The 18207-nt window shown below is 49.8% G+C and overlaps 2 protein-coding genes across 2 annotated transcripts; both read right to left on the bottom strand.

The window, feature by feature from the left end:
- Window positions 1-1064: 1064 nt before the first annotated feature.
- On the bottom strand, window positions 1065-2659 carry APOF (apolipoprotein F). The gene is given in 3 exon segments (XM_066369781.1): window positions 1065-1157; window positions 1160-2062; window positions 2229-2659. Coding segments are annotated over 2 exon segments (939 nt in total). The 5' UTR covers window positions 2046-2062; window positions 2229-2659; the 3' UTR covers window positions 1065-1104.
- An 8348-nt stretch (window positions 2660-11007) lies between these two features.
- On the bottom strand, window positions 11008-17764 carry LOC136391737 (solute carrier family 22 member 14-like; the record flags this gene model as incomplete). Its single annotated transcript, XM_066363532.1, is given in 11 exon segments — window positions 11008-11215; window positions 11825-11939; window positions 13445-13617; window positions 13890-13918; window positions 13920-13991; window positions 14261-14357; window positions 14359-14376; window positions 15183-15351; window positions 16035-16189; window positions 16398-16501; window positions 17204-17764. Coding segments are annotated over 11 exon segments (1701 nt in total), but the record flags the coding sequence as incomplete, so codon positions are not given.
- Between the last annotated feature and the right edge of the window lie 443 nt (window positions 17765-18207).

Raw genomic sequence — 18207 nt, forward strand, 5'->3', positions numbered from 1 at the left:
ACTGAAACCGCTGATTTCCGAGAAACCGCGCTGCAGCTAAGGAACCGAGACTGGCTCTGTAAGAAAAGGTGGTACCGGAATTTCGACACTTGGGGATGGGAAGGGGAGGGGATAACTAATTACTAATGATACTGTGCTAAGTACTTTAGGTTCATTGTATCTTTTTTTTTTTTTACTGAGATAGAGAGAGGGATAGATAGGGACAGACAGGAACGGAGAGATGAGAAGCATCAATCATTAGTTTTTCGTTGCGCATTGCGACACCTTAGTTGTTCATTGATTGCTTTCTCATATGTGCCTTGACCGCGGGCCTTCAGCGGACCGAGTAACCCCTTGCTCGAGCCAGCGACCTTGGGTCCAAGCTGGTGAGCTTTGCTCAAACCTGATGAGCCCGCACTCAAGCTGGCGACCTCGGGGTCTCAAACTTGTGTCCTCTGCATCCCAGCCCGACGCTCTAACCACTGCGCCACCGCCTGGTCAGGCCATTGTATCGTTTTTTAATTTCCACAAAACCCATTGAGGTGGAAATTATTATCCCCGCTTCGGAAATTTTAAAAACTGAGCTTGGAGAAAGACATTCAGTTACCAGTCAGGGATCACTGAGCCTCAAACAAGTAGAGCCAGGCCTAACAAGGCGGTGGCGCAGTGGATAGAGCGTCGGACTGGGATGCAGAGAACCCAGGTTCGAGACCCCGAGGTCGCCAGCTTGAGCTCGAGCTCGTCTGGTTTGAGCAAAAATTCACCAGCTTGAACCCAAGGTCGCTGGCCCCAGCAAGGGGTTACTCAGTCTGCTGAAGGCCCACGGTCAAGGCACATATCAATGAACAACTAAGATGTCGCAACGAGAAACTGATGATTGATGCTTCTCATCTCTCTCTGTTCCTGTCTGTCTGTCTGTCTGTCTCTCTGTCCCTGTAAAAAAAAAAACCACAAAAAAACAAGTAGAGCCAGGATTCAAAACCAAACTCTCTGATGCCAAACCTCAAACTTTAAAATTCCTACAGTTTTACAGCACTGCCTTCATCCCCATAACAAATCAGAGATTTGGGTTCTGAACACACAGCTTGTCAGAATATTAGATTTATTTATTGTGTTTACCACCTTTTATATTCCAAAACTCCCAATTCCAAGATCTAAGTCATCGTTCTTAAAGAAGGCCACCACCAGTAAGGAGTTGAATTTACTACTTCTGACACCAAAGGGGCCGTGGTAGTTGCTTCTGCCACGTCACTCACATTTGAGGTGCTGCCCAAGCCCTCTTTGCTGGTCTCTGGAAGAGGGGTGATTACTTCTTTTTCATGGTAATACTGGATCAACTGTTGAACCCCAGCCTTCACTGCAGGTTTAAGTGCAGTGCTGATCACTACTCCCATGGGCCCCCCTGACAGTCCAGCCATGGTCATTAGAAGGTCATAACCCAGGTCTATGACCCCATCTTGGCCTCTTTCCTTTGCTTTGTCCAAGCAGTTCTGAGAAGCATAATACAAAGCTGTGCCCAGGTTGTAGTAGGTTCCCACTCCCGGCAACATCTGGACTATATTGTGCACATCCTGTTCCTGCTTATACTCACAGTCCTTGGTGAGGGAGCGTCGGGCCCTCTCTGGGCCTAGCTGCTCCCTGGCCAACAGCTGCAGAGCAGAGGCCAGGGCATCCACTGATACTCCCCTCTCAGTGCTTCGGCCTTTCTCTAGCCCATGAAGATGTAGGATGAGGATCTGTGTAGCATTTATACCTCCCTGGTGGTAGAGGTCAAGCTGCAGGGCCCGTACATCAGAATGGCAGCCAGCTTCCTTCAGGGCGATCATCAGAGACAGGCCTACCAGTAACTTGAGTAGAGGAGCCATATGGGTAAAGCCAGGCAGGGACTTTGGGAGCAGGGTCTGGCAGGACAAGGAGCCTGAGGAGGGTGACCTGGATTCCAAAGATGAAGAATGGTGCAACAGGATATTTGTCTGGTGTCCATATGAAACGGCACTCACAGGATATAGCAGGAGGTAGCAAAAAAGCAGCTCAAGTGATATAATGATGAATCTGAGGCCACGCATGTCTCAACCAGAGTACACTGGAAAGGAGAAAAACCAGAAACATACAGTTTCCCTAAGATATGTGGTATAAAAGAACCCAGGATCAGGGCACACCTCATCCAATACCTTTAAGCTTCTGTTCTCTTAGGTTAAGTCTTAAGAAACAGCCTGATCAGTCGGTGGCGCAGTGGATAGAGCACTTACCTGGGATGCTGAGGACTCAGGTTTGAAATCCAGATCTTGCCAGCTTGAGCACTGGTCACCAACTTGAGCCTGGGGTTGCTGGCTCCCCCGTGGGATCACAGACATGACCCCATGGTCACTGTCTTGACCCTAAAGGTGGCTGGCTTGAACCCAAAGGTCTCTGGCTTGAGCAAGGGGTCAGTGGCTCAGCTGGAAGCCCCCCTCCCCCGGTCAAGGCACATATGAGAAAGCAACCAATGAACAACTGAGGTGCTGCAACAACAAAGCTGATGATTCTTATCTCTCTCCCTTCCTGTTTGTCTGTCTCTCTTTTTCTCTCATTCTCACTTAAAAAAGAAAGAAAAACACCTAAGAAACAGGAAATGCAACTCAATTATTCCCACTTGGCCTTCTCCATACTCATGTTATCAGAGACTTCCTCTGCTTTATTTCCACCCATTTATAGGGGGCCCCAAATTACCACACACTCCAGTCATTGAGAAGTGAGAGTCAATAGGTCTGGTAGCTGCTTGATTCCGTGCTGCCCAGTTCTCTGTCCCATGAATAAAGGAGATGTTTACTTTCCCCTATGATTAGTAAGAGATGTAATCTCTGCAAATATTTGCCCATTTGTACCGGTTGCTCAAACCTTGTCCCCTTGTTACACACTTGACTTCAATACCAAAGACCTTATTCTTCAACATTTCCTAGAGATCCTTGCCATGTTCCTATTCTAGCTCAGGATAAAAGCCAGGAGACCCAGAATCAGAAGAGATTAGATGTACTGTATTTCCCCATGTATAAGACGCACATTTTTTCAAAATTTTGGGGGTCTAAAAACTGGGTGCATCTTTTATAGTGATTGTAGATTTTTTTACTTGCATTTCCCACTTTTTTGCACTTGTATTTGCGCTCATTGTTGAAGACAGTGATTCATCATCAGACACAGATGAGGACAAGCTAATGGATGGGAGTTTTGACAGTGATGAGGAGTTGTACAAATTCTATAATGAATAAAACTTGAGTTCAGTAACTTTATGAAATACTTTTTTTTTTCCAAATTTCGGGCCCCCAAATTAAGATGTGTCTTATACATGGGAGTGTCTTATACATGGGAAAATATGGTATGTCTACTATTTGCCCTTTTTAAAATTTCTTTTTCCAGTTTAAAAATTAAATTAGCAAGCAAGTCCTGGCTGGTTAGCTCAGTTGGTTAGAGCATTGTCCTGATACACCTAGGTTACAGGTTTGATCCCCAGTCAGGGCACATACAAGAGTCAACCAATAAATGTATAAATAAGTGGAACAAATCAATGTTTTCTCTCTCTCTCCTTCTCCTTCTCTGCCTCCCTCCCTTCCTTCCTCTCTCTCTCAAATCAATAAAATTTTTAAAAATTAAAAATTAATTTAGCAAGCTACAATAGCATCTAGTTGGGGTTTTGGTACAGGATAGATGCTTGAAACATATTACATGCCCAGTATATGATAACTGAAAGAAAGAAAAGGGAAAATGGAGTAAGAAATAGGGACTGATAGCTATTAATCAGAGAGGGGCAAGGCAAATTCCAATCATATACACATTTTAGCACTGGGAATAAAGGGGGCTGTGTGCAAGAGATCCTGGCAGGGCTTCAGATCTAGGAGAGGATCTGATTGGAGTACATGTTCAGTGGATGGCCAGTTTCTGTGAAAGACAGCCAGCTGGGGGGCTTAGGGCCCATTTCTGGGCATTTCTTGAAAAGGCATCCACCATGGACACCACAGATTGGATCATGATGGGTCAGCAGAAACAGCCCAGCTGGAAAGAAGCAATGCTCAGGCTGGGAAACGGGGAAAGGCTTGGGACAAAGAGGCACAAAGACTGGTCAGAGGTAGGCAGTGTCTTAGCCCATGGAAATTTTAATTATCCTGGACATGCCTCACTCCCACTCTTATAGGGCGTGGGAAATTCTCACTATTTTGAGGAGGAAGCAAGCCAGAATAATAAGACAGTCCAAACATTTCCTTTGCTTTGAGATCTTTATGACCTGAATGATTGTTTTGAATTTTTTTTTCAGTTTCAACTTTTCCCTTACCCTAGCCAGAACCACGAGGATGCCAGAATGCTGATGGTTTCCAGAGCAGTGAAGGACATCGCATTTGCAAATATTTATGCATCTTTTCCCAGCCCAGACATTGTCCTCCTCACCTTTGCCCCATGCTGACAAAAACATCTTTCACCTTTTGGACTCTGCCAGTCCTGCGCCATATCCCTGTTGTCCTAAGGTTTTACCTAGAGCATTGATTTTCTTTCTTTCTTACTTTTTTTATTTTTTGACAGAGACAAAGAGAGAGTCAGAGAGAGGGATAGATAGGGACAGACAGACAGAAGGGAGAGAGATGAGAAGCATCAATTTTTTGTTGCAGCATCTTAGTTGTTCACTGCTTTCTCATATGTGCCTTAACCAGGGGCTACAGCAGACCCCTTGCTCAAGCCAGTGACCTTGTACTTAAGCTGATGAGCCCATGCTCAAGCTGGTGACCTCGGGTTTAAAGCTCTATCCACTCTGCCACTGTCTGGTCAGGCTCTTTCTTACTTTCTTTTTAAAAGAAATTAGCAAGTTATACTTTTTTTTTTTTTTACTTTATTGATCTGAGAAAGAGATAGAGAGAGAAACCTCAGTTTGTTGTTCCACTCACCTATGCATTTCTTGGTTGATTCTTTTTTTTTAGTGAGAAGAGGGGACAGACAGGAACAGATAAACAAGAAAAGAGAGAGATGAGAAGCATCAATTTGTAGTTCTGGCAACTTGGTTGTTCATTGATTGCTTTCTCATACGTGCCTTCACTGGGGGGCTGTGATCTTGGGCTCAAGCCAGTGACCCTGTGCTCAATCTGGTTAATTTGGTGAGCCCACGCTTAAACTGGATGAGCCCGCACTCAAGCTGGCAACCTCGAGGTTTTGAACCTGGGTCCTCAGCGTCCCAGGGTGACACTCTATCCACTGTGCCAGACCCTTGGTTTATTCTTGTATGTGCTCTGACTGGGTATCGAACCTACAACCTTGGTGTATCGGGAAAATGCTCCATCTAAGTTATATGGCTAGACTAGCAAATTTTAATGGTGTGCCACAAGAGGCACAGTGGTGTGCTGCAAGAATTTTTAAAGCATGCAGTACTTCTTAGTCAGGTGCCCTGACATCTTTTCCCTTAGATTGTCATATTTAAAAAATGACAATAGGCCCTGGCCAATTAGCTTAGTGGATAGAGTGTTGGCCCAGCATGTGGATGTCCTGGGTTCAATCCTTAATCAGGGCACCATGAGAAGTGACCATCTGCTTCTCTTCCTCTCCCTCTCCTTTCCCCTCTCACAGCCAGTGGCTCGATTGGTTCAAGCATCAGACCCAGGCGCTAAGTATAATGTGGTTGGTCTGAGCACATCAGCCTCAGGCACTAAAAATAGCTTGTTTGATTTGATCACCAGCCTCAGATGGGGGTTGCCAGATAGATCTGGTTGGGGTGCATGAGGGAGTCTGTCTCACTATCTCCCCTCCTCTCACTTAAAAAAAAAATTACAACAGTCAACACAACAAAAGTCTAGTGCAAATGAATAAAAATTATACCTATTTTTTTTGTCAGACCAGCAAAAAATATAATTTTGTGTCACAGAATTTTAGTAATTAGTTTATGTGTGCCATGAGAGAAAAAGGTTGAAAATTGCTGCCCTAGACCTATGCATGAGATGGGGGAAGTTACTCTATGTCTTCTGAAGAGGAGAAAGGATAGGCAGAAAGGCTGATAATATCCGGTGAAGGGCTCCCAACACAGTTCTTCAAAGCACACATTGGGCAGAGAGATCCAGGGAAAGTGGACAGATTGATACGTCAAACCAAATCAGTACAGCCCTGGCCGGTTGGCTCAGTGGTAGAGCGTCGGCCTGGCATGCGGAAGTCCCGGGTTTGATTCCTGGCCAGGGCACACAGAAACGCCCATCTGCTTCTCCACCCCTCCCCCTCTCCTTCCTCTGTCTCTCTCTTCCCCTCCCGCAGCCGAGGCTCCATTGGAGCAAAGATGGCCCGGGCGCTGGGGATGGCTCCTTGGCCTCTGCCCCAGGCGACAGAGCGACGCCCCCTGGTGGGCGTGCCGGGTGGATCCCGGTGGGGCGCATGCGGGAGTCTGTCAGAGTGCCTCCCCGTTTCCAGCTTCAGAAAAATACAAAAAAAAAACCAACAAAAAAAACAGTACAACTTTTTATTTATTTATTTATTTTAAGAGAGACAGGCAGACATGCAGGAAGGAAGAGAGATGAAAAGCATCAACTCATAGTTAGAGCACCTTACATGGTCATTGATTGCTTTCTCATATGTGCCTTGATCAGGGGGCTCCAGGGGAGCCAGTGACCCCTTGTTCAAGCCAGCAACCTTGGGCTTAAAGCCAGCAAACTTTGGGCTCAAGCCAGCAACCATGGGGTCATGTCTATGATCCCACGCTCAAGCTAGCAACCTTGCACTCAAGGTGGTGAGCCCACATTCAAGCTGGCGACCTCGGAATTTCAAACTTGGATCCTCAGCGTCTCAGGACAATGCTTTATCCACTGTGCCACCAACTGATGGGGTATTGCAATTTTTATTTCTCACTTTCCTAAGTGCAATGTAAAACACACAAAAACATGTTTATCAGGTGAGTAGAAACACTTTCCAAATCTAACCAAAACTTCAGGAACTGGGCTTCATCTAAGTTTTAGGGATAACTATAGTCCAAAAATTAAGGGAACTGGGAAGTACACTTCTGTTACCAGGATAAGCCAGGTTCAGGGCTGCCATCACACATAGCAATCAAACATGAACAAGGCACTGAGTGATATTTGAGTGTCTTTAATCAGAAAAACCAGTAGCCTGAGGAGACAGTGAACCTCTGTCCACAAATTTGTCTTTTTTTTTTTTTTTTTTTTTGGTGAGAGGAGGGCTGATAGTGAGGCAGACTTTCACATGCACCACGACCACATCCATCTGGCAACCCGCATCTGGGGCTGGGATCCGCCTAGCAACTGTGTCTAGGACTGATGCTCAAGTACCAAGCTGTTTTTGGTGCCTCAGGCTGTCAGGCTCTGGGGGACCTCTCCTCAGTGCCCAGAACTGTGCTGGAACCAACTGAGCCACCGGCTGCAGGAAGGGAAGAGGGAGAGAAGGGGGAATGTGAGGAAGGGAGAAGCAAGTGATCATTTCTCCTGTGTGCCCTGGCCAGGAATCGAACCCAGGACTTCCACATGTCAGGCCAACGCTCTACCACTGAGCCAGCCGACCAGGGCCCTCCCTATTGATATAGGTAATAAATATACTACGTGCTTTGTGAGAATTCATAAAATCATACATTAAATGATTTTATGCACTTCTCTGTGTGTTATTCAGTTTAAAAGTTTCTGAGATTGGAATAAAAATAATTTTAGGCAAAATATAATTTCTGGGGAAAAAAGCATTAATAGAGACAGGGAGGATACCGAATGATAAAAGAACCCATAAAGAATATTTAATAAGTCACTCTTCGGTGGGATCAATTCTAATTTCATTTCTTTATTATGTTTTTTTCTCTTCAATTGCTACATTGTTCTAGTATTTGTGAGAGTCCTTTTCCATATTTGTGTCTTAGGAGTTATATCACCTCTTTGAACATTCTAAACAAATGTCAAGTCCTTCTCACAGAGCTCCACCAACCAATGGTAAACCTTCCAGTTTATGGCTCCTGCCTGTGTGCCATTTGTTTTCTCATGTGTTCAGTCATTTTGCAGACACATTTCTTTTTTTTTTTTTTCTTTTTTTTTTTATTCATTATAGAGAGGAGAGAGGAGAGACAGAGAGAGAGAAGGGGGGAGGAGCCGGAAGCATCAACTCCCATTTGTGCCCCGACCAGGCAAGCCCAGGGTTTCGAACCGGCGACCTCAGCATCTCCAGGTCAATGCTTTATCCACTGCGCCACCACAGGTCAGGCCAGACACATTTCTTTTTCAGCGAGATTCATCTTCACTAGAAAAACCTGTGAGCTCCGTGCAATCATATAAATTGGAGCTCTTATGATTTCTTCACCTTCCAGCCCTGACTTGACAGGTACACACAGTAGGACTGTAAAATCTGTCTTCTGCCTGCACTGGAGCAGGAAGACCACCCAGTGGATGCCTGGGCTGGAGGATGTGAGCAGTGTCGAGGTGCAGCCCTGCCCCTGCCCACTCCTGGCCCTCACAGACACGGCCCACCGCACACCCCTTCCAGAGAGCTCCTTGCTGTCCCCAAGGGTTAACTAAAGACATGAAGGACTCTGGATGAGCCTGTCCGGCCCACTGTCCTCTGGGCCTGGGTCTCTTGATTCTCCAGAGAAAGCCAATTTGGACCTAGCCATCTCAATTCCAACAGGGTACCTTTATTAGAATGAATCACACCTTGGCTCCCCACAAATGAGCCATTTTTGGATCTCGAGGGCCGACTCTAAAGCAGGACTAACTACGCCCCCCAAGCTGGACTAGACCCAGCATTTGTGGCCTAGAATCTAAGATCCCAGACCCAGCCACTCAACTCTCCCCAAGATCATGGTGAGAGCCTGGCCCTCAGTCATCCTGTCTGCCTGCGGTCCCTTCTGTGGCCTGCAAAGACTTAGTGTGGAGAAACTCTGGCATCAAACTCAGTATTATGGCTTTGAGACTGGTGTTCTTCACCTTCTCCTCGGTCCCATCATTACATGACTCATTCTCAGACACCAGATCATTGTTCATGTCCCTGAACAAACCATTAGAGAACAAGTCATGATCTGTACATTTCAGAGCTGAAAAAAAAGAAGCAAGTCTGAGGCAGCTCCAGCCATAATGACTCTGCATTCTTGAGAACTGGGGCTTTCCCATGCCCGTAGGACCCCAGAGGTGGGGCTTTCCCACACCTGTATGTTAGGAGCCTGTGATGGACCCTCGCCTCTAAGATCAGGCCACTTTCTTCTCCTGACCCTGCAGTCTTCTCCATCTTTAAGGTTCTGACTGCCGTCTTCATCACTGGTACTGAGCACTTGCCACATGGCAGACTAGTACCAACCATATTATGTCTGTACAATCCTCACAAAAACCCTGTGAGAGAAGAAGGCTAGGCTACACATTTTTAACCTATCTGTGCCTCAGTGTCTTCATCTATAAAATAGGAAATAGTGATAGGACCTACCTTGCATGTGGTTAGGATAAAGTGTGAAAAGACATGTATAGAACAGGATCTGACAGTAATAAACAATTCACACTGCCCTGGCCGGTTGGCTCAGTGGTATAGCATTGGCCCAGCATGTGGAAGTCCCCAGTTTGATTACCCATCAGAGCACACAGGAGAAGTGACCGTCTCCTTCTCCACCCCTCCTCTTCCCCCTTTTCTCTTTCTCTCTCACAGCCATGGCTCTAATGGTTGAAGCAAGTTGGCCCTGGGTGCTGAGGATGGCTCCATGGCCTTGCCTCAGATGCGAAAATAGCTCAATTGCCGAGCAACAGAGCAATGGCCAGAGATTGGCAGAGCATCATTCAGTAGGCAGCTTGCCAGGTAGATCCTGGTTTAGAGCACATGCAGGAGTCTGTCTCACTGCCTCCCTGCCTCTCACTTAATAAAAAAAATAAAAATAAAATAAAAATAAACGTTCCATACCTACTAGCTATTGATAATACTATACCATCATTCCATTTTGCAAATGAAGGAACTCAGAAGTAAATGAAGAATCTCAGAGGTATTGGGTAACTTCCCTGTGCACATCTAGGAAGCGGTAGAAGAGATGGAACTCCAGGCCACCTGGCTCAGAGCCTGCGATCCTAGCCTGTGTTCCTAACTACATGCTATTACTCTGTTGCATTGCACTTCCTCTCTCTACAGTGGGGTAGAAGTCTATTCATCATTCAAAGCCCAACTCACACGTCACTTCCTCTGTGAAGTGTGCCCCAACTCCCCAAATGAAAGTTCCTCTCTCCTGGAGCTCCTGTATGTCCCATAAATCCCTCTGTCAGAGGCCATCAGTGATAACTCTTTGCGTATTTGTCTCTCCATTAACTATGGCTTGTTTAAGCCTAGGGACCTTTTACTTCTGACAGTCCAACCATGACGGTGCCAGTGAGAACTTGAGAAAGGAGGGAGGAGAATGGAGCAGAGAAAGGCAGAAGGAGGCCCGAGGCAGTGACCTCTGTAGCATGAGCAGAAGGCCCTGGAGGACATCAAGCAGCCTCTGCCCCTCACTCTTACTCAGGTCCCTTTAGGTCCAGGGAGAGAGTGATGTACTATGTTAGCTCAAATCCCCAAAGTGATGGTTCTGCCAATCACGACACAAGTGTTCTCAAGGGGGCACTTAGGAGACCAGAGGCCAGAAGTGTCCATGGAGGGTTGGGGTAGAGCCTGGTTCTTAAACGGGGCTCCTGAGCTGCTGAGGCCGAAGGCCAAAGTCATAAATCAGGACTGGGTTCAGATAGGAAAGGAGAAGTACTCAGGGAGATGATTCCAACCCAGTGTCCTTTGCCCTGGCAGGGCAGGAAGCCCAGGGCATCTGTAAGGCAACCCGCCAGTCCAGACAGGCAGCCAGGAGGCACAGAAAGTAGAGGACCTGGCCCCTGCTGGGTCAGAAGAGCCAGACATGGTGACGGGACAGAGGCTGGGCTTGATAAAGTTGAGTGTGGCAGCGCCCAGGAAAGCTGGGGAGACTCCCTTGGACACAGTGTCTCTTGTGTCCCTGGCCCTTTGGACAAAGGGGCAGGATGGACACACTCTCAGTGCTGAGAGCTACAGAACTAGGCCTTGTGCTGGCCAGAGCCCAGGGCCCTCACACATCTACCTTGTCTTCAAGAGGTAGTGCTCCAGGCTATCATCAAGGGGCTGCCCACGTGTTTCAGGAAGCATGGAGCAGAGGAACAAAGCACAGATGGCTAAGATGCCACAGACAAAACTTGGTAGGGGACTGATGCTCTGGCTGATCAGTGGCAGGGACAATATGCCTCCAGCTGACCAGGCCAAAGTCAGCAGCCCCAGACCTGTCGCCCTGGAAGGAAAGGTCAGAGCTTGTCCAGGGGACCTGATGGTCCCAGAGGCTGGGTAGAGTGGAAGAAGCAGCCCCTCAAAACTATGCCCTCCAGAACCTACCCTGCCACAACTTACAGTGTGACCTTAGAGAATGTAGTTCTCGTTGATTCAAAGTGGGTAGTAGTTTTTCTGGGCCTACTTTATGGGGTCAGGAGTGGGAGAGATAAGACCCATCACTGAGGGGGTGTACAGAGAGACGGGGCAGGGGAGGGTACTGTTGCCAGCAGTGAGGTCTCAGGCAGTCAACGGCCTGGGACTCAGAGCGACCCAGACAAATCTCAGACAGTCGGTTCCAAGCTGGAGTCAGACTGCCCAGGGCCAGTGCTAGTTCTGTCTCTTGCTGTGTCTGACCTTGAGCCAATGCCTTTACCTGTTTGATTTCTTTGTCTCAAGTCTGGCTAATGATGCTGTTTGGTAGATTTTTTGTGTGAGGGTTAGCTGGGATAATCCAGTAAACTTCTCAGCACGCTGCCCATCACCAAGTGAATGCCCAATTTTAGCTGCTGCAATCCATCTTGTTTTTTCCCGCCTTCTCACCCCCCTAGGTCCGCTCCCCCCAGGCTCATACCTGACGACAGTAGGGAGGAGCTCGGCAGTGTAGATGAGCACCACAACGATCGAGGATTGTAGGCTGAATTCTTCGAGCAGGATCATCAAGAGCTTGCTGGATTTCAACTCTGGTCAGACAACGTGAGCACCTGAGTGTGGGGTCACCCTGCCATCAGGCCAGGTAGGGGAGTCCTCCCATCGGCTCTCCCTGGGTCTCTCTCAGAAGGCATCACAACCGTTCACCCCACCCCACCCACACCTGGTCAGCCGACTCAGACATTTGTTCAGAGGTGGGTCAGTCTGCCTAGGCCCAGTTAGACTGGGAGTTAGAAAATCTGCAGCGGGAAAGTTGGCCAGTGGGTCGGGAGGTCCCGTGGGGACTCATGTGGCCTCTTAGGCTGGACTCAACCCCCACACCGGTGCCAATAGGCTCTCTCCTGTCTCCCACATCCTCACACAGAAGCAAGCCCACCAAGGAGGAAGAAAGGGCCCCAGAAACGCCATAGCTCAGGCACCTGTGACCCTGCTTACTGCCCTGGGCCCCGGAGTTTGCAGCTCATCCTCTGTCTACCTCTGCTGGACCCGACCCCAGCCTTCTCCCACTCCTCACTTCTGGTCTAGCTTTTCTTGGCTCTGGGATGAAGTCAGAGATCTAGTTTTATCTAATGGGATTCTATTTCCAGTTTCTCTCACACATTCGTGAGTTTTAAACATTTCTGCTTGACTCATCATAGGCCCACTTTAAAAAAAAGAAAAACAAAGCAAAAGAAGTTCAACAACAAAGTGGTTTGCCCGTTTTGTTTTAGTCAGCTCACACAGCCAACATCCCGTACAAGAAAGGTCCCACACAGTCAAGAAGCTCACAGTTCTAGCCCAGCCCCATAGAAAGAGATGGAGCCCCCTTGAGGCAGATGCTGGACACAGCAGCCCCAGTTCAGGACTCAGCCCAGGCCCCAGCAGCCTAGGGGGTTCCTGTGGGTAGAAATTGAACCAGAGAACACCTGCAACTTAATGTCCACATCCTCTGCCCTGTCACTCTCTAGCCCTGTGATGTGACCTGGGCAGTAGTCACTGTCCTACGGTTCTGTGAAATGTTCAAACACTTCCCCCAACTTCCCTTCTTTAGTTCTGAGCCCACAGGGTACTAGGGCAGGTGCTCCCCAGGGAAGGAGAGGCCCCCATGCAAGAGCAACTCCTGAGAGGTGAAAGCTATACCACACGCAGTCTTTAGTGGGCTCTGCTTTCCTGGTGAAGTTACAGCTTAACTCATATTTCCCAATCAGAGGCTACAGATGAGAGGCCCGGGGGTGGGGCAGTTGAATGATTATTTTTGCTGCATCTGTCCTCATTGAACCACCAGATGTGAGGTGGGTTGGAATCGACAGAAGGTTGCCCACTCTCCTGCCTGCACAGGAACGAGTCCTCTGGACAGTACGCCCTCTCCTGGGCCTCTGAGAGCTGTGAGTGCCCAGACTTGGACCCTCCCACCCCCGCCTGGGGATGACAATGGTCTAGCAATCAGAGCTGGCTGTTGACGTGCTGGGGCCTGTGCAGGGGAGGTGGGCTTTGGGTGAAGGAGGCTTGAGGTGGGGGTTGACAGACAGCATGGGGGGCGTGCTTTGGGAAGGGTGGGCTGTACCTGAGGAGAAGCTAAGGATAAGCAAGGTCACAATGGTGCTTTGGAGGAGAGTCACAGCCAGGCTCCACTTCCTCCCAAGCTGCTCCAGGAGAAAGATGGTGCACAGCCGGGCGGGCATGCCCACGATGCCGGGAATTATCTGGCTGGTGTAGAATTTTGCGCCAACACTAAAGCTGGAATGAAGAGGAGAGAAACATTCAGAGAGAACAAGAGAGAGAGAGACTGACGCAGATGCACGCACGCGGACGGGGCAAGGTGTAAAGATGGAAGCAGCGGAGAGCGGGCAGGGTGGGAGAAGAGAAATAAGCATGGGTCTGGGAGCTGTGGGCCAAGCCAGGTTCCTTAGGCCCTGCTCCCTTGCAGCCTGGCCACACCCCTGCCTTCACCAGAGCTCCAGGCATGCAGGGTTGTTTGCAGTCCCAGCAGGCAAGCCCTGGGGACTCACCACACACAGGCCATCACCAAGGTCACCTTGAACAGCTAGCTGCCTATTGTTATAGAAGTCCAGGAGTGAGGCGTCAGTCACCGGCTCTCTGGGCACCTTTAGCTACAGGACAAACAGGACCAGCCAGAGGCCGAGTGGAGACCCCAGCTTGCTCCTACCCCTCCAGGACCCACAAGACCAGCCTACCCACCCACAGTGCCAGCCTGGTCTCTGGCCTTCTCCTGACAGGATTTCATGTTGCTGTCACTGTTTCCCTCAAGCAGTGGACTGGGGACACCCTCTGGGCCAAGGTCTCACCTAAAAGAATGAGGAGGGAAGAGGTCCTTCCCCTGCCCCTTCCCCGGCTTCGCTTTGCGCCCGAGGCCTCTTACCTGGCCCAGTAGACTTAAAGGAATCTTCCTGTTGTTCACAGCAGCCACATAGCACAGCACCTGCTTGGCCTTCTTTATCTTTCCTTTCACTATCAGTCGAAGAAACTGGGAGGATCCTGCATAGCAAACCCCTCCCTCATCCATCACTCCAAGATGACCCAGAGTCCTAAGTGGACCCATCCCCGCCTCCATGGTGGCCATCCTGTTCCAGCCTGAGCTCATTCAGATGTCGAAGGCCTTGGAGGTGGCCATCAATCTGGAGGTGTCCTCCGTCTCTCCTTGGTAGTCATTGCCCCTGCCCTTGACCAAGCCACACACAGGTCCCATTGGTGTTCGGTGTCACCTGGCCACACACTCTCTCTCCCCGGCAGTCTCTTTCCCCTCCGTCGATCTGAAAGCTCTCTGCTGTCTATCTCAGGGTCACCACCACCTGCCCTGGCATGCTGAGGGCACTGTCCTCCACACCCATGTCCACACCCACGCTTGCAGCCCCATTCTCATAGGTGGGATTTCAGCCCCACACGGTGAAGGAGTCGTTTCCTAGACAGCCCCATTTTGGGGCCCTCCTGAAACTCCTCGGCCCCCTGCCACGTCACAGGGGCCACCTCACAGTTAGCAAGGACAACTGTGTCTTTGCCAGCCTCAATTTTCTTTTTTGCCTTCAATCCTGACCATTTCCCTGTCCTTGAAGCTTGCCTTGTGACACTATCCCTTCTGGTTCTCTGACATCTCCTGAAGGGTATCCTTGGAGGAGGGGCAAAGCTGGGGTCTGGAGACTCTGCCCCTGATCTCACTCATCTCATCCACTCATACTTTCTCCAGGGAACATTCCACCTCCTTCACCCCTTCAAGGGCCCTTCCCACCCCTCAACCTCCAGTCCGCTGGCCCTACCCTGTGCATGCCCTGTGCCCCTTTGCTTACCAGATATAGGGGATGAGAGAAAACACAGGTGCCCCACCCACCAGGAACAGCAGCCACCAGTGGGCAAATGTGTAGGAAAGCCCAGCCAGAAACAGGAACCCAAAGGCATAAAAGCTGTGGTCCAGGACGATGGCGTGGGCCTGGTTCTCCCCCGTTAGCCACTCAGTCACTGTGCAGAGGCCAAGAAGACAGATAGCACCGCGGTCAGCTCAGGGTCCTTCTGAGATGCCCAGCCCTGCTTGAGACAGTTCAGGCTGAGCAAAGGTTCTTCTGCCTGCTCACGATCTGCCCTAGGTCCAGAGACAGCCTTCCAAAGCCAGGAAGAAGAGTGCCATTCTGTTCTCCAAAGCACAGTCCAGGCCCCTTGCCTGACCTTCCAACCACAGCTATAGCCTCCGGTCCCTTGTCAGCTCGGCTGCTCCCTGTTCACCTCCTGCCTGACCAGATGCCTGTCACTGGAAGGCCTGCTTCTGGGCCTCGTGACTGCCAGATAGAGAGACAAGGAATCACTCTGTTTGTCTTTGTTCTTAGTGCATCTGTGCTTTGGCCACTTTGGTCGAGCCTGTGTGGAGGAGCTCAATCCCTCTGGCCGGGCTTTGGGTCCTCCTTCCAGGGAACCGTGAGCACACCAGGAGATGGCAGCTGTAAGGCTGAATGAGTGTGTGGGCACTTCTTCAGGGCTTAATAACTGTAAGGCATGGGGCAGCAGGTGGTGTATCAGGAGTCGTGAAAGGGGAATGTGTAGGGTGGAGGTGGTTAGAATGGAGAATGAGGGTGGAAGGGCCATCTGGGCATGGATTCTCTGCACCTCCGGAAGCCCATGGCCGCCCTCCCCATGAAGCCCAGCCTCACCTAAAGATAGGCTGCTGAGGCTGTAGCCCACTAACGCCTGGGACACCATGAAGTGGCAGATCCGATACTGCTGAGAGGTACTGACGAAGGCTGACCCGAAGCCGAAGATCATCATCCCCATGATTGACAGCAGCATGGCGGGGCAGCGGCCAAACCTGAGGGCATTGGAGGGGGGCTGCACCAGTCACATAGGCCTCCATATCTGGACCCAGCCGGACACCTGGGACCAGGATCTGAGCCATCCATGGACCTCCAGAGTGCCCCTAACCTCGCCTTCCCCAGCCCGAGACTCCTCAACTCTGAATGCCCATGAGGAGGAGGCAAGGGCGTCCCAGGGACCAGAAGAAACTCTGGGAGACTCACCTGTCACTTATGATCCCGAACACGAGCAACCCCATCACGAGGCCGGCCATGAACATGGTCACCTGAGCTTCCATGTTAAATTCCCTTCCACAGACTTAGTCAAACTGGGAATTATACATAAAGATTGGCCACAGGCCTCCACCCCAGGGTCAGTCTTCTGGGTCCAGAGACTGAGCCTCCTCCCAGGTGGGCCTTTAAGCACAAGGGGCCTGGGACAGAGACAGGTACTCTGTGCATAGCCTGCTTCAGCTCTGTGACCTCTGCCTTCCATCCTACATCCGGCAAACTCTAGGAGTTAGGCCTGAACAGGTGCTGGCCAAGGTGGGAGAAGTCACTAAGTAAAGGCCAGCATCACTAAAGACCCTCCCTCAAATACAGACACTGGGCCTCAGCCTAGAGATTCAAATTGGGCGGGTCTGCTCTGTGAGAGGTCCAGGTTGCAGCTTAGACTGAGAAACCCTGTAAAAGGTGCCTGATCAAAGCTGCTTCTTCCTTCAATTCCTTACCTTCTGTGAGTGCAGAGGGCAGAGCCACAAGTACAGAAGCAATTCTCCAGACAGATGGCAAACCCTGCCATCTGCCTTCTGCCCCTACCCCCAAAGGCACTCCAGCTTTCTGGATAAGACAGGTAAGGCCAGGGCTGGGCAACAGTGATCCTGGTTTCTGCCCTGGCCCTTCCTCTGCTGGGTGACCTTGAGCCAATTGCTTCCTCTTCCTGATCCTCAGTTTTCCCACCTGACTGGTGAAGGTGAGGGCATATCTCTGGGCCTGTGCAGTAGCTACAGACAACTCAGGACAAGGCACACCTCACTGATCAGCGATCCTGTCTTGCTCTTGGGATAGATCCACCCATTGCTGCATGGCTGTGTTTGGTTGAGGCCAAACTGGAAGATGGAATCTAAATCCCAGGAGACAGGGGAATACATTAGGCAAATCAGGAAACTGCCATTGGCATCTTGACGCAGGGTCAGATTCAGCTGCTTGTCTTCTGACAAGTTCGCGCCCTCTGCCAGAATCCAGCTGGTATTGCAATAGGCTTTCTGGGCTGAGAACACGAACGTGTCAACAAAGATGAAAAAGGAGGACAATAAGTAGGGCACAAAGCCTAGGGCCACCAGGCCCCGCTGGAATGTGCCAAATTCCCCCACTGCATCCATGACATGGGCAAAGATGTCATCCTTCATGGTGTTGATGGCCCTCAACTTGTGTAAGTTCATCCCCAGAGATTCGGACTGGGATTGCTCTGCGGCCACACTTAAGTTGTTGGAAGAATTCTGGGTTTTGAGCTCCACTCTCAGTTGTCCTTGCCTGCCATCTGTTCGAAGAAAAGACACAGTTTGGTCTCTATTGACACCACTTCCTAGACATCAGGGGCTGGTATGGGAGCCACTGGCTAGAAATTAGCCTCTCTGCTGGAACAATTTGGATCCCAACCCTGCTGTGCTTTGTAGTTCCCTTCTTTGCTTCAGAACCCTCTTAGATAACATAATTTGTCCCCATTGGCCCACTGATCTCTATTTTTTAATGTTTTAGGAAATGCTGTGCTAAGTCCTCAGGAATTCTCCTACAACTTTCCCACAACTCCAACTGTTTACACACACACCAAAGCACTACCAGTCTGGCGAAAGAAGAGTTCTCCAGGGAACAAAAACCAGTATTCGCCTGACCAGGCGGTGGTGCAGTGGGTAGAGCGTTGGACTGGGATGCCAAGGACCCAGGTTCGAGACCCCGAGGTCACCAGCTTGAGCGTGGGCTCATCTGGTTTGAGCAAAAGCCCGCCAGCTTGAACCAAAGGTCGCTGGCTCCAGCA

This window comes from Saccopteryx leptura, chromosome 2 (genome assembly GCF_036850995.1).
Source record: "Saccopteryx leptura isolate mSacLep1 chromosome 2, mSacLep1_pri_phased_curated, whole genome shotgun sequence".
NCBI classification, from domain to species: domain Eukaryota; kingdom Metazoa; phylum Chordata; class Mammalia; order Chiroptera; family Emballonuridae; genus Saccopteryx; species Saccopteryx leptura.